This window comes from Enhydra lutris, unplaced genomic scaffold, assembly GCF_002288905.1.
Source record: "Enhydra lutris kenyoni isolate GAN:26980312 unplaced genomic scaffold, ASM228890v2 scaffoldscaffold22, whole genome shotgun sequence".
NCBI lineage: Eukaryota > Metazoa > Chordata > Mammalia > Carnivora > Mustelidae > Enhydra > Enhydra lutris.
The window spans coordinates 403534-416307 of NW_019154106.1; the positions used below are offsets into that span (position 1 = coordinate 403534).

Consider the following 12774-nt stretch of genomic DNA (forward strand, 5'->3'; position numbering starts at 1 on the left):
CGTCCCTTCGGCCTCCGTGCTCTCTGCAGCAGTGAAGAGCCGTCTGCAAACCCTGCATCCCCGTTGAGTGCCAAGAGGCGGGTCCTGTCCCAGTCAGCGCTGCGTTCTCACCGGCCCGTAGCCAGGCCCGTGGCCGTGGGGCTCTCCAGGTATGTGCGGGCAGGGGGCCGTGGTCCTGGGGGGTGGCCCTGACCGGCGGGGCTCCACAGGGGCTGGTGCTCCACCTGGCCTGGGAGGAAGTGCCGCAGTGCGTCTGGGCGTGCGGTGGGGGCGAGGAGCCGTGGAACTTGAGGCCTCCACTGCACACCCTCCCTTACCACAGGACTGTTGGGGGGCATTTGGGGTCAGAAGCATCAGATGATCTCACCTCCGAACAGCCTGCTTTTCTTTCTGGGGGCTGCTGGCTGTGTCCAATGCTGCCCACTTGCAGGGCGCTGGGGGGCTGGGGGCTCCCGCCTGGCGTGAGGGTCTTGGGCACAGGGAGGCAGCTGTGGGTCTGTACCAGCAGGAGGAGTGTTCCTGCCACGGCGCCTGAGCCGGAGGTGGACGAGGCCCCCGTCCCAGACCTGGTGGGGAGCATCCTGTCGGGCCAGAGCCTGCTGATGATGAATGGGGCGGACATCGTCATCCACCGGGACGGCTCCCTTAGCGCCAAGAGGGCAGGTGAGGTGGCTGCCACGTCCATGGGGACATCCTCTCTGCCTTGGCCCCCTTGAGCCCCTTGGTTCTCCTTATCTCTGAGCCGGTGGTAAAGGAGACAGTTGAACTAAAACGCATTCTCTGCTCAGAATGGACGTTGAGGAGACACGGTTTTCTTATTTCTATTCTACCTGCCTTTCTGAAAGAGTTCACAGGCTGGGGGTTGAGGTGATGATGGGGTTTCTGGACCAGCCCACAGACTCTCTGTGGCCGTAACGTGGCTGGTGTGCGTTCCCACAGCCACGGAGCCGGCCCCTGTGGGTCCCTCCCCCACATAGCCGGGCCCTGGGAGGTTTTTGGGGTGGGGGTCCCCAGCCATGGAGGATGGGGCTGGCTGTGCCCTTCCTGTCCCTGGTGCGTGCACGCGCACACACACCCCTGCCATGACAAGCCTCTGTAACTGGCAGGGACACTTTCCGTGGGTGCAGAGCACACCCGTGAGAGCCATGAGGAAGTGCCTGTGGTGGCACGTGAGACCAGCCCTGGCCCAGACCCCCAGGTGCGCCGAGGTCTCTGTCAGGGGCTAAGGGGGACCTGGCCTTTATTTATCTCTTTATTGTGACTTTTTAAAAGCTTTTATTCATTGATTCCAGAGAGCAGGCACACGAGCCAGGGAGTCGGGGGGCAGAGGGAGGGGGAGAAGCAGGCTCCCCAGCCCGACACACAGCTTGTTGCAGGAGGCTGAGATCGTGACCTGAGCCAAAGGGAGACACTTTGACTAAGCCCCCCCACCCCAGGTGCCCCGGGAATAGGCAGTTAAAAGCACAGCTTTTAGGTGAAGGCCGTTGTGATCTGGGCCAGGTGGCAAACTGCTTGCACTGGAGAAGGCAGCCGGCGGGGACTGATGGCCGCTCACCCTCTTGTCTTCCAGCACCCATTTCCTTCCCTCGGAGCACAGGCGGCTCATCCCAAGGCCCCAAGCACCCTGGGCCCGGGGCCTGCCTACAACCCAGAGCGCCGCACTCAGGAGGTGGGCCACAGAGCGCGGGGCTGAGCTGTCATGGCGGGCCAGCGCCCTCCCGTGTCCCTGCACTCAGGACTGGGGCGACTGTGAGACTGGACCCGTCTGTGACCCCTCTGTCCAGTCAGACTCAGAACCTGTCAGGCGTGTGCGGGCCTGGCTTAAAGCAAAGGGACGACACTCGATGTGATAGCGACAGCCGGCGCGCTCTGCTTCCCAGCTCCGCGTCCTCCAAGACCCCCAGTAGCTGCTGTCACTTGCCGCCCGCCGGGGCGTTGCTGGGCCAGGCCCTGAAGCCAGCTCCCAGGAGGCCCGACATCTCTGAGCTACCAAGGATACCAAAGGTCAGAAGGGAGGACAGCGGCGGCAGACAGGCGGACGCGGCGCCCGCCAGCGAGCAGCGTGCGGAGATCCCCAGTTCCTGCATCAGCCGGCTCACGGGCAGGGAGGGCCCCGGGCAGCCTGGCCGTGGTGCTAGAGCCGAGGGTGAACCGAGCAACAGGGGCCCCCAGGACCCTGGCCCACACTCCGGGGGCGGCTCCCAGTCCCCCGCCTCACCGGGACCCTCGAAGGGGAAGGGGGTCAGCTCGACCTTTCAGAGCTTCAGGATCAATATTCCCGGGAACACGGCACATTCCGGCAGACTCTCCAACCCTGGCTTTTGTAACACGTTTCGGCCGGTCGACAATAAGGTGCAGAGGAAGGAGAACCCCTCACCCCTGTTCTCCATCAGGAAGACCAAACAGCTCAAGAGCGAGATCTACGACCCCTTTGACCCCACAGGCTCCGACTCCAGTTCCGCCGGCAGCAGCCCCGAGCACCTGGGCTCTGGCCTCCTGCCGTCTGAGATCACACGCACCATCTCCATCGACAGCCCAAAGGCCCCAGCGTTGCAGACAGTGCGCTGTGTCACCTCTTACACCGTGGAGACGGTCTTGGGGGCGGAGCCCGAGCCCCCTCGGGGGCCCTCCTCCAGCGGGCTCGAGCTGCGGGTCGAGGGGGCTGCCGAGGGGACCTCCGACCTGGATTGCGAGGGGCTGCGCGAGGGGCTGGGCGAGGGTCAGGGCTCAGCCTCCCGGGCACAGAGGCCCCCCCCCCCAGAGCCGTGGGAGGACAAGGGCCAGCTGCCCTGCAGTACCTTCTTTGGCTCTGAGGAGCGGATGGTGACGTGTGTGACTGTAGCCGAGCCAGAGGCCCCACCCAGCCCTGATGCACCACAGACGACCACCCACAGAATCGTGGAGCTGAGGTCCCCGTCGTGCTCTCGCTCCACATCCAGCTCCCGTGGCAGGAAGAAAGCCAAGAGGAAGCGAGCCACGTCCAGGGAGCACAGGAGGACCCGCTCAGGCTCCCGCTCAGGTTCCCGCTCTGGGGACAGGAGCTCACGGTCTGTGTCGCCCCTGGTAGGGGACGACCACCCCAAGAGGCAGCAGACCAAGTCCCGGGGCCGGAGGTCTTCCAGCGACCACTCCAGCAGCCACGAGCGAGCCAAGCGGAAGAAGGCGAAGGATGAGGGCAGGAGGAGGAAGAGGGACTCCTGGGGTCACGGCCGGCGGAGGTCCAGGTCCCGCTCAGGCAGCCCCGGCAGCTCCTCCCACGAACGCAGGGAGAGCAGGAGGAGGAAGCGGAGGCGGTCAGGGTCCAGGTCTCGGGGATGGGAGTGCTCACCCCCCAGCAGCCTAGAGAGAGCCCGGAGGCACCGGCACCCAAGGGAGAGGAGCCCACGAGAGAGGAGCCGGGAGCGGCCCCGAACCCGGTGGGGCTCACACGAGAGGAGGAAGCGTAGATCCAGGTCTCCGAGGTCGCCAAGCACAGAGCACAGGTCCCGGGAGCACCAGCGTCCTCGTTCCCATGAGAGGCGGCCAAGGCCTCGCTCTCCAGAGAGGAAGTTGGCGCCCGTTCTCCAGGAGGAGCAGAAGCCTGACCCGGAGCCGCCAGCCAGGCCACTGGCCCCGGCAGGAACGGACGCCTCCCCAGCCAGGGCCGAAACCCACAAGATGGCTCCAGAGGCCCCGGCGGGCCATCTGCCCGAGGACCTGGATTACGGTGACTCTGTCGAGGCAGGACACGTCTTCGAGGATTTTTCAAGCGAAGCCTTCTTCATGCAGCTGGAGGACATGAGCTCCCCTCCCTCCCCCGAGAGCACAGACTCCTCCCCAGAGCGAGACTTCCCACCCGCTCCTTCCATTCCGCCGGCTGGCCGGCACCAGCAGGACGCCAGCCTGGCCGTGGCCGTCATCCGACGGGAGGTATCCTCGATCCACGGTGAAGACACCACCCAGGCCCCGCCCCGGGCACAGGGCCCCGAAGACAGGCCCGGGCTCCAGCAGGAGGCCACTGGGGCCGCCGTGGTGCCCGGTGCCCTGGGAAGCCGGGTTGTGGGCGGGGTGCCTGTGGGGAAGGAGGAAAGCCCCCCCCAGCCCCCTCTGCTACGGGCTAAAGCTCTGGTGAAGAGAGTCACGTGGAACCTGCAGGAGGCACAGAGTGGCGCCCCCGCCGCGGACCCAGGCCTGCGTGAGTAGGACGCTCCTGCGGGCACTCGCGGGCATGGCTCGGGGCAGCACGGGGGGATGTCCGTTGGGTTGTGTGTTTGGCTAGGGGGGGGGGTGGCACATGGATCTCTTCGGTCCCTCGGGCAGCATAGACCACAAGGCAGGGAGGTGGCTGCAGCCTGGGCTGTGGTCCTTGCTGCTGGGATGCCTTTCTGGAATTTTCCAGCTGGGAAGCTGCTTCTGGCCCAGGGAGGCCAAGAGCACTCACCCTCCCCTGTGTTGGCCCTCAGGGATGCCGCTCCACAGGCCCCAGAAGCCCCGGGAAGGGGTCTGGGAAACCGAAGACATGGGCTCCTCGGTGGGGTTCCAGCAGGCACCCTTCTCTGAGCCCCCTCCCGCCGGTTACGTGCTTCCAGAGTCTGGCTTCCCCGAGGCGGAGCCCTCTCAGGTGGGTGCCTGGGTTGGAGCGACGTGGTGCGGGCGGGGGCCGAGGACTCCCCTCTCTGGCCGGGGCTCTTGCTGTGGCAGTGAGGAGCGCTACCCTGAACCGTGCGTGTTTCTGTCCAGGTTTATACCCCGAACCTGCCTCCTGCCCCAGCTCTGCCCGTGAGTCTCCCGCCGTACGCAGCAGCTGGCCAGCCCGCGGTGCAGTACATCCTACACGGGAGCCTTCCCCTGGCGAGCTGCGGGGTCACACAGAGCCCGGCCCCGGGGCCCCCCGCCCTGCCCACAGCCTCCGAGCCGGCCGTCTACAGCACCAGCGCCAGCAACTCCGAGGAGAGGGCAGCGGCTCCCAGGCCTGCCGCGGAGAAGGCCAAGAATGAGGAGGTGAGTGTGGGCCCCGGGCCCCACAGCGGGGGCTGGCGGCGCGGCCCCTGGCCTGACGGTCACCCCCGTGTTGCTCTCAGTACATGAAGAAGCTGCAGGTGCAGGAGCGGGCGGTCGAGGAGGTGAAGCTGGCCATCAAGCCCTTCTACCAGAAGCGGGAGGTGACCAAGGAGGAGTACAAGGACATCCTGCGCAAGGCTGTGCAGAAGGTGGGTGCGCGCGGGAGGGGCCAACGGCCGGAAGCCGCTTCTGTCTTCCTGTCGGGAGCTCAGATGCTCGGGAAAAGGAAGCGTGGGTGTTGGTGAGGGGACAGGACGGCGCCCCCGTCCCTTGCTCAGCGGGCGAGAGACAGGAGGTACGGACGCACTGCTCCCGCAGGTGGGAGAGCCGGAGCCTGAGGGCAGTTCTCGGGCCCAGGGCGTTGGAGCCAAATCTGGGGCCCACGGCCACACATGTCTGGCCAGGGGCTGGGCCCTCAGCAGGCATGAGAGGCGGCCCCGGCAGGGGGATGTGTCGTGCTCAGTGCCTGTGACCCCTGGGGGGACATCTGGGTCATGTGTGCCCCTCTCCCACGCCCCCAGATATGCCACAGCAAAAGTGGGGAGATCAACCCTGTGAAGGTGGGCAACCTGGTCAAGGCCTACGTGGACAAATACCGACACATGCGCCGGCACCGGAGGCCCGAGGCTGGGGAGGAGGCGCCCGCCCAGGGCCCGGAGAGCTGAGGCCGCCCCTGGCGCTTCAGCTGGGGACGGCAGAAGCAGAGACCTCAGAAGACAGCCGGCCAGCACTCCGCTATCAGGGCTTCCGCGACCACATGCGCCCTGCGCACTTGTCCTGCTCAGTTTCAAACTGGACCTTTTTATATGTATATTATAGATACACAGTTTCCATTGTGTTCTAATTTATCAAAAATGGATTATCTTTAGAAACTTCTTGATTGACTCAGTACTTGAAAGTCAGAGGCTTTGGTGATCAGGAGGGGCCTGGCGGGTGGAAGGAGCTCCTTGACCCCTCTCACCGATGGCCTGATTTTATTTTCTGGAGTAACAAGGGAAGGCCATGCCCAGCCCTCTGTTACGCTCTGTAAGTGACGCTCGTGTTTGCTGCCTCCCACGAGCAGAGCGCAGTGTCGGTGGGTCTGGAAGCCGGCGGGGAGGGGGCTGCACACAGCACAGAGTCGACCATTCGTGGTGTCTCCTCCCCAGCACACCTGCAGGGGCAGATACCTACTGTCCCCGGAGCGTTTTGTATTCTTTGAGTAGAGTTTGTTGGCTCTAAAGCGTGTGGCCTGTTTCTTCATTGTGAAGACCGAGGAGGGTGGGTGGGGGCAGGGAGGTGGCCTCGCGTCCTGGGCCTGGAGGTGTTGGGGGCTCCCGGAAGTGTGCTGCCCCTTCTGAGCCCAAGCCCACCCCTGCGCAGGACACCAGCACTGACTCTTGAGGCCTTTTTCTTGGCTCGGAGACGGGCCGGCCCTCAGGCGGGCTGCTGCACCTCTGTGAGGAAGCGCTCCAGGTCCTCGTAGAGGCTGTTGGAGCTGGACAGGCAGAGGCCAAGGCTGCCGCTGTCCAGGGAGGACACCCCTTCTCGCTGCACGCACTCCAGGTGCGCCCGGCACAGCCACGGCTCCAGCTGTGGGGAGGGTGTCGTCAGGACAGACAGGACGGGACAGACGGGGGCTGTGTGCGGCCTTGCCTCCCAGGACCCCCAAGCCTCACCTTCACCAGGACCAGGCTCTTCTCCTTGGGCCTCCCAGCTGACAGGTCCTGCCCGAAACCCAGGTAGATGGTGTAGTGCGGGGAGCCTAGACGCCGGCGAGCCCGGAACTCCATCATCTCTGCAGGAGGGGACTCCGGTGAGCGGGGGTCCCTGGCAGGACGGGAGCGGGCAGGGATGGCGCGGCCCCAAGTCTGGTGCATCACTGACCTCGGAAGAAGGTGCTGAAGTCGAAGATGAGGGTGTCTTGGTTCCTTTGCAGCAGGCAGGGGGGTGTGGAGGGGCTGGCAGAGCCCAGGGGCCCTCCCACCTCCCAGTAGACCTTGCATTTGCCCAGGCGCCGGGCCCACAGCCTACAGCCCCGGAGCTCCAGCTGCAGTCCCGGGGCCACGTGCTGCAGCAGCTTCTCGGTGTAGTGCAGCTGCTTCTGGTCAGGGAGCTCGGCCGGGCTCGGGAAGGCCACATGCTGGGGCTCAGCGGCCGTGGTGGCTGGGCTTGGGGATCCATAGAGGAACACGAAGCTTGGACGCCACACCACCTCCTGCAGCACTGTGCGGCCCTTGTACATAATGGTCACATCCAGGGCCCTCAGGCTGGGCTCTCCCTGTGATCCAGGCTCAGCAGCCACCCCGGGGCAAGGCTCCACATCTGGTGGAGGCTGCCAGGGCTCCAGGACCGGGGCCAGGCCTGCATTTGGGGAGGAAGGCCCAAGCTGAAACCTGGCCCTCCAGGCCCTCACTCCCGCACAGACCTCCGGCTCTCACCTGTCTCCTGCGCCTGGTGCACAGGGGCCGTGTCTCCTGCCCTTGGCAGGGACGGCTCTGTGCTCCGGAGCTCCAGGCCTGAGGAGGAAAAAGCGCCGTTGGGAGCAGCCGGACAGGCCGGACAGGCCCGGCTGTGGCAGGCTCCATCTCCACGGGCTGTCCTCCTCACTCCCCCCCACCCCCAGCCTCTCCCTCTCCTCTTGGACTCTGCCCTCCCGCCTGCTCCTCCCCGCCCCCACCCCCGGCATGAAACCCTGCAAGGCTGAGCACCCCCACCGACACAGCCTCTCACCGGGAGCCTCTGGGGGCACCGGGTCCCCCACCCATGCAGCTTCCAGCAGGTGGGCCTCCAGGCAGCTCTGCTTCAGAGCCTGGAGCAAGAGGTCCCCAGCACTGTCGGCTACGCCAAAAGGGGGGCTTGGGGCGCCAAGCTCAGGGCTCAGCCCAAGCCCTGGCCTCTCAGCAGCGTCTCCTGCCAGGCATGGTCCTAGGAGCCCACCCTGCAGGGGAGGAGGGGCCGGTGTCAGCAGCTCCCCAGCCCCAGGGAAGAGTGGCAGCCCCCATCTGGGAACAAGGAGGGCTGAGCAGGCTCACCGTCCGGGGCAGGGCGTCGTCCAGGGCCATCTCCCCCTGCTGAGTGCCCGCACCTTCCAAGAGAGAATTGGGATCAGGGCCGTGTGGGATGAGACTCTGTGGAGTGGGACGCTTGGGGGCTCCCGCCACTAATCCCAGCAGTCCCAATCAGCTCTCCCTGCCCTCCCCCAACAACCTGGCACCAGCCTCTCTGAGGCCAGTTTCTGGAAAGCACGGCTCTGCCACGGGGTCTGTCCAGTGGAGAGCAGAATCCCAGTGCCCTCCCAGCCCCAATCTCTGCCCCAAAGGTCTTGCCCCCTCCACAGCTGCCGCCCCCCTTCCCCCGGCCCGGGGGCTCCTCACCTCTCTCCCCAGGCTCGAAGCTGAGCGCGAACACTTTGTGCGGGTCGGCGGGGTCCCCTGAGTTGTCCTGCAGCATCACAAACCGCTGGGTGCTGTGCAGCGCACAGCGAAAGTTGGTTTTCCAGCCGGCCCGGAGCGTGCCCTCCAGGGCCAGCTGGTCGCCTCCGCCCCTGCCGCCCCTGCTCCTGGGCGGCCACCTGCCGCGGGCCACCGCCCAGGCCTGGGGAGAGGGACAGACGGTGTGAGTGAGCATGGGGGCGCGGGCCAGGCCCTGAGCCGACCCTCCCACCCGGCCGCGCTGGGGGTCCCACCTTGAAGATGCGAGAGTCAGCCTCTCCCAGGTCCTTCCGCGCGAAGTGCTTCCAGGGCACGCGGAAGCGCGTGCGGGCCGCGTCCAGCCACCGCAGGCCCTCGTAGCGGCCGCTGCTGACCTCCCCCAGAAGCCAGTCTCCGAAGAGCAGGCGCGGGGGCCTCCTGCGGGCGGGGTGGCCGGCGGGTGAGGGTGCGGGCGGCCAGCGGAGTGGCCGCGCAGCCGGGGTGGGACCGGGGCTCACCTGTCAGCGGCCGCGGCCATCGCTCGCTGCGCAGGACCGACGCGGGGGGCGCGGGGGCGCGAGGGGCCTCCGCCGGGAGGGGCGGTCACGGCCGCAGGCGGGAAGCGTGGCTCGCGGGTGCCCACGGACGGTGCGGCGCAGGCGCTCCACGTGCGGGGACCCCAGACGCGGCAGAGGGCCGCCGGCCACGATGTTGCCAAGGTGCGGGCTCTGGGCGGCGGTGGCGCAGGGGTGAGCACAGCGCGGGGCTCCCGGGGGGCTGCGCGGGCGCCGGGGGTCCCGGGTGTGGAGCCGGCGCCCAGTCCCGGGCGGGAGGGCGCCGTCGGGCCCCCTGCGGAGACACCGCGGGGGCGGCCGCGGGCTGGGGCGCGCCCCGGGCGCCGGGAAAGCGAAACCGCGCGCCGGGAAAGCGAAACCTAAGCCGAAGCCGGGACCGCTCGCCCCTCGCCACCCGCGGCCCGTCAGCGGGACGACCCCCACCTCTCCGTCCCGCCCGACTCCGGGCGCGGGACCCTCCCGACGCGCCCGCGCCTCTCTGCGCTCGCGCTCCGCACGCGCCGGGGCTCCGAGGACCCGCGCGCCGGGACGCCGGGGCTGGAAGCTTGGTCTCCCGGAGCGGCCGGAACGCGCGCTTTTATGGGGACGGGCCGGGGAGGGGGGGAACGGGGGGCGGGGCGGGGCTGCAGGTGCAGCCGAGGAAGTCTCGTGCTCCGGCGGCGGGGTCCTCTGTGTGCTGGGGGGACGCGTTCCCCAGGCCCCCGCGGAGGCTCCCGGATGCGGGCGGGGGTCGTGCAAGGGCGGCGGGACTGGCCGGTCCTACGGGGTCCAGTCACTCCTCTCCCTCAAGGAGCACGCGGCCCCGCACACGCAGGGACGGGTCAGGGGGCCACTGGCAACTAGTGGGGGTGGGGAGGCAGTGGGGTGAACTGAAGACCCCACACATCTTCTCTTCTCTTCCCCGGGGAAGTGGGTCGTGGAGGAGAGCGTGGGCCAAGGGGCAGCCCTGCCCTTTGGATTTTTTTTTTTTTTTTTTAAGTAGCTCCGGCCCAGAGTAGCTCCAACCGCGGGATCGCACCGTCAAGACCCCCCGCTGAGAGCAAGGTGGGGTGCCCCACCGGCTAAGCCACTAGGCACACTGCTGGTTTGGGGTTTTTTTAAAGATTTATTTGTGGGAGAGAGAGCTTGCAGGCACGAAGCAGAAGGGAGGAACGGAGAGAGAGGGTCTCCAAGCACAGTCCCCACTGAGTGCAGAGTCCCGTCCTGGCTGGAAGCCAGACCCTGAGATCACCACCTGAACGGAAATCCAGAGTCCCCGGGTGACCCACGGAGCCAACCAGGTGCCCCCACCCTTCCGCCTTTGAAATCTTAATGAGAATTGTTCAGACAAGAATACTCATACCCTTGAGAATAAGACATTTGGAAAGCAGTTCGAGGTGGCTTTTCATAGGAAAAACTCAGAGGACCCACAAGGGACAGTGTGGAGGGGGTCAGGGAGGAAGTCCAGCCTGCGGTCCTGCCCTGGTGAGGCCAGCAGAGGAGGCTCTGTCCCCCACTCTGTGGCTCTGGTGCCCCTCCTAGCGGGGGTCCACCTGCCACAATCCTCCTCCCCCGCCCATGGCCTGCAGCCATTGCTTCCCAGTCGCGTCACTCGGGCAAGCCCATGCACCAAGCCACAGGTGACAGTCCGGAAGCCAGGACGGGGTGCCTCCTCGCACCGAGCGTTAACTGCCCACAGGGGACCTCACAGGCCCACTGGCTGTCACCCCCTGCGAGGTCTCCAGGGAGTTTGCTCTCCATCTTGGAGAGCCTCATTTTCCTTCAGGTCAAGAATCTCCGTGTCAGCTGGGGAGGTGGGGGCCCCGCAGTGCAGGCCCCCCTCCCGCCCCCGCGGTCAGGCCTCAAGAGGAACTGAGGCCTCCAGCTGGTGCTAGTGTGGAAAGGCCCGCTGCGGGCGGGCGCAGCACGTGGTTTACGGGAAGCCCCAGTGCCACCGGGCCCAGGCGGGGGCGGGGCCAGGGATGGGATGTACCGTCACCTCCCACGGCCAGCAGCTCCGGGAGGGACCCTGGCTGGCCTGGCCACTGACTCTCATGCAGCCGAACTTGGAAACTGTCGCTTTATTGTGCGCATTGGAGTGGGGGCCAGCGGCCAGCAGACATCAGGTCCTGCCCACGGGGGAGGCAGGGAGCCGAGCTAGATGTAGGAGGAGCCAGTGCTAGGCGTGTCATCGGCGTGGGGACCGGCATCTGCGTCCTCGTCGCTGCTGGCCTCGCTGCCAGAATCGATGGCGCCAGCCGCGTCCGAGGCGGGCGTGTTGAGGACCACCACGTCGGCCTCAGCCCCAATGTCCTCCCCGAACCACACCGCCTTGTAGCCGCCCTCAGGTCGCCGCTCCTTGGTCAGGATGGACCTCACGGCCGCTGGGCTGCCTCCATCGCGGGTCAGCTCGGGGGACTCTGAGGCTGGACGCAGGGTCGTGGTGCTGGGGGGCTCCAGGATCGCAGGCTCTGGGGTCTCCGCGGGCTCCGGGGCCGCCCGCATGAGACCGGGGGAGGAGTGGGGAGCTGGCGCCCAGTTGGCCTCCTGGGGGGCGTCAAAGGCCTCATTGTCAAAGCTGAGGGGCTGGCGCTCCTGCAGAGGGGAGAAAGACAGCCAGGGCCTCAACCAGGACCCCAGGCCTGGGCCGGGACCCCCACCCCAAAGACAAGGACCCAGGCTAGTCCTTCCTTTCTGCCTCTTTCGGCCTCCTCCCCATTGTGTGGACTATACCCCAGCCTTCCTCACCTCTGCTCCTCCTCCTGCCCCTTCTCTGTCCCCCTCTCTCCCTCTCCTTGGCTCTGTCCTCACCTGCCTGTCTCTCCCTCTCCCTCTCTAGTCCTGGACCCCAGCCCCCCAGGGCCTCACCACAGCTTTCCCGGAGCAACACTTGAGCCGCTGGCCGTAGTGCTTGTGGACCAGGATGAGGAGGGCGAGCAGAGCCAGAAGGAGCAGTGCGCCCAGCACCCCGCCCAGGGCTGCCATGTCCACGACAGTGAAGCGCTGGTCCCCGGCCGCACCGACACCTGGCTCGCCGTCCCCGGGGGTCCCCGCAGTGCTGCCTCCTCCAGTCTGGGCTGGCCCTGGGAGCAACACCACCCACTGACCATCAGCACCCCAAGCACTTCCCAGACAGACCTGCCCCACGCTCTGGACACCGTGACAACAAGCCAGACCGCGTGTCCCACCAGGGCTGGGGTTCTGGAGCGTGGTACCACTCCCCCGCCGCCCACCGCCCTGCCGAGGAGCTGTGTGTTCCCGGGGCCCTTGAGGAGGCTGCCAAAAGGAGGGAGGGGAGATGGGGGTCAAGGCCCACCAGCTCCTGGTGGGGGGGGGCGGGGGCCCAGCACCATAGGAGGGACCATGAAGGCAGTGCTGGGGCCCCTGAAGAGAACAGCCTGGAATTATAGGCCCGCTGGACCCCAAATCTGGCTTCTACCCCGTCCTCCATACACCTTCCCCAGGTTACCTTGTTGGGGGCCCCAGAACAGCTCTCTGCCCAGACCAGAGCAAACCCCCTGGGATTTCATGGTCAGTGTGGTCAGGCTGGGTCTCCCCCGCCCCGGGTGGGCCCTGCCCTACAGGGATTCCCAGGACCCCCCACAGTAAGTGTCAGGGAATAGATGGGCAACTCTGGGGCAAATGAGCGGGGCTACCTGAGGTCTGGGGAGTTCTGCTGGGCCCAGGGGGCATCGGCCGAGAGGTTCCTGGCTTCAGCGTCTGTGTTGAGCCCCCGCTGGGTGAAGCTGATGGGAGGAAGGTGCTGGTTTCCACGCTGGGGGGGGCCC

General features: G+C 66.8%; 3 protein-coding genes across 8 annotated transcripts in view; 1 reads left to right on the top strand and 2 right to left on the bottom strand.

Moving 5' to 3' along the window:
- Positions 1 to 6262, top strand: part of LOC111150047 (PHD and ring finger domains 1) — a 28170-nt gene extending 21908 nt beyond the window's left edge. For 3 of the 6 annotated variants that reach the window (XM_022507371.1, XM_022507372.1, XM_022507368.1), the window contains exons 12-18: positions 30 to 149; positions 506 to 663; positions 1571 to 4174; positions 4443 to 4600; positions 4720 to 4980; positions 5061 to 5189; positions 5562 to 6262. In XM_022507371.1, coding sequence (XP_022363079.1) covers positions 30 to 149; positions 506 to 663; positions 1571 to 4174; positions 4443 to 4600; positions 4720 to 4980; positions 5061 to 5189; positions 5562 to 5705 — 3574 coding nt within the window. In that variant the 3' untranslated portion in view covers positions 5706 to 6262. The remainder of the gene's footprint in view (positions 1 to 29; positions 150 to 505; positions 664 to 1570; positions 4175 to 4442; positions 4601 to 4719; positions 4981 to 5060; positions 5190 to 5561) is intronic. The other 3 variants (XM_022507370.1, XM_022507373.1, XM_022507369.1) reach the window with 2 other exon arrangements.
- LOC111150049 (interferon regulatory factor 7) lies at positions 5822 to 9535 on the bottom strand. The gene is made up of 9 exons (XM_022507375.1): positions 8951 to 9535; positions 8708 to 8870; positions 8397 to 8616; positions 8055 to 8107; positions 7753 to 7960; positions 7461 to 7538; positions 6907 to 7383; positions 6699 to 6817; positions 5822 to 6612 (listed from the first exon to the last, which is right to left on the bottom strand). Exons 1-9 carry the CDS (start codon positions 8968 to 8970, stop codon positions 6457 to 6459), a joined length of 1494 nt encoding a protein of 497 aa, XP_022363083.1. The 5' UTR covers positions 8971 to 9535; the 3' UTR covers positions 5822 to 6456.
- Positions 9536 to 11068: 1533 nt separating this feature from the next.
- The window catches only part of LOC111149467 (cadherin related family member 5), a 6605-nt gene continuing 4899 nt past the window's right edge, over positions 11069 to 12774 (bottom strand). The window contains exons 12-14 of the mRNA XM_022506556.1: positions 12643 to 12732; positions 11855 to 12069; positions 11069 to 11581 (exon numbers count right to left, since the gene is read on the bottom strand). Of these exons, the coding sequence (XP_022362264.1) occupies positions 11144 to 11581; positions 11855 to 12069; positions 12643 to 12732 (743 nt within the window). The 3' untranslated portion in view covers positions 11069 to 11143. The remainder of the gene's footprint in view (positions 11582 to 11854; positions 12070 to 12642; positions 12733 to 12774) is intronic.

Excerpts from the sequence above, each read along its gene's own strand:
- LOC111150049 (XM_022507375.1), bottom strand. The coding sequence starts at position 8,970 with ATGGCCGCGGCCGCTGACAG. Across the intron at positions 7,961-8,054 it reads ACGACGCCCTGCCCCGGACG|GGTGGGCTCCTAGGACCATG; the intron begins GTGAGCCTGCTC and ends CCTCCCCTGCAG. Across the intron at positions 7,539-7,752 it reads GGTGCCCCCAGAGGCTCCCG|GCCTGGAGCTCCGGAGCACA; the intron begins GTGAGAGGCTGT and ends TTTCCTCCTCAG.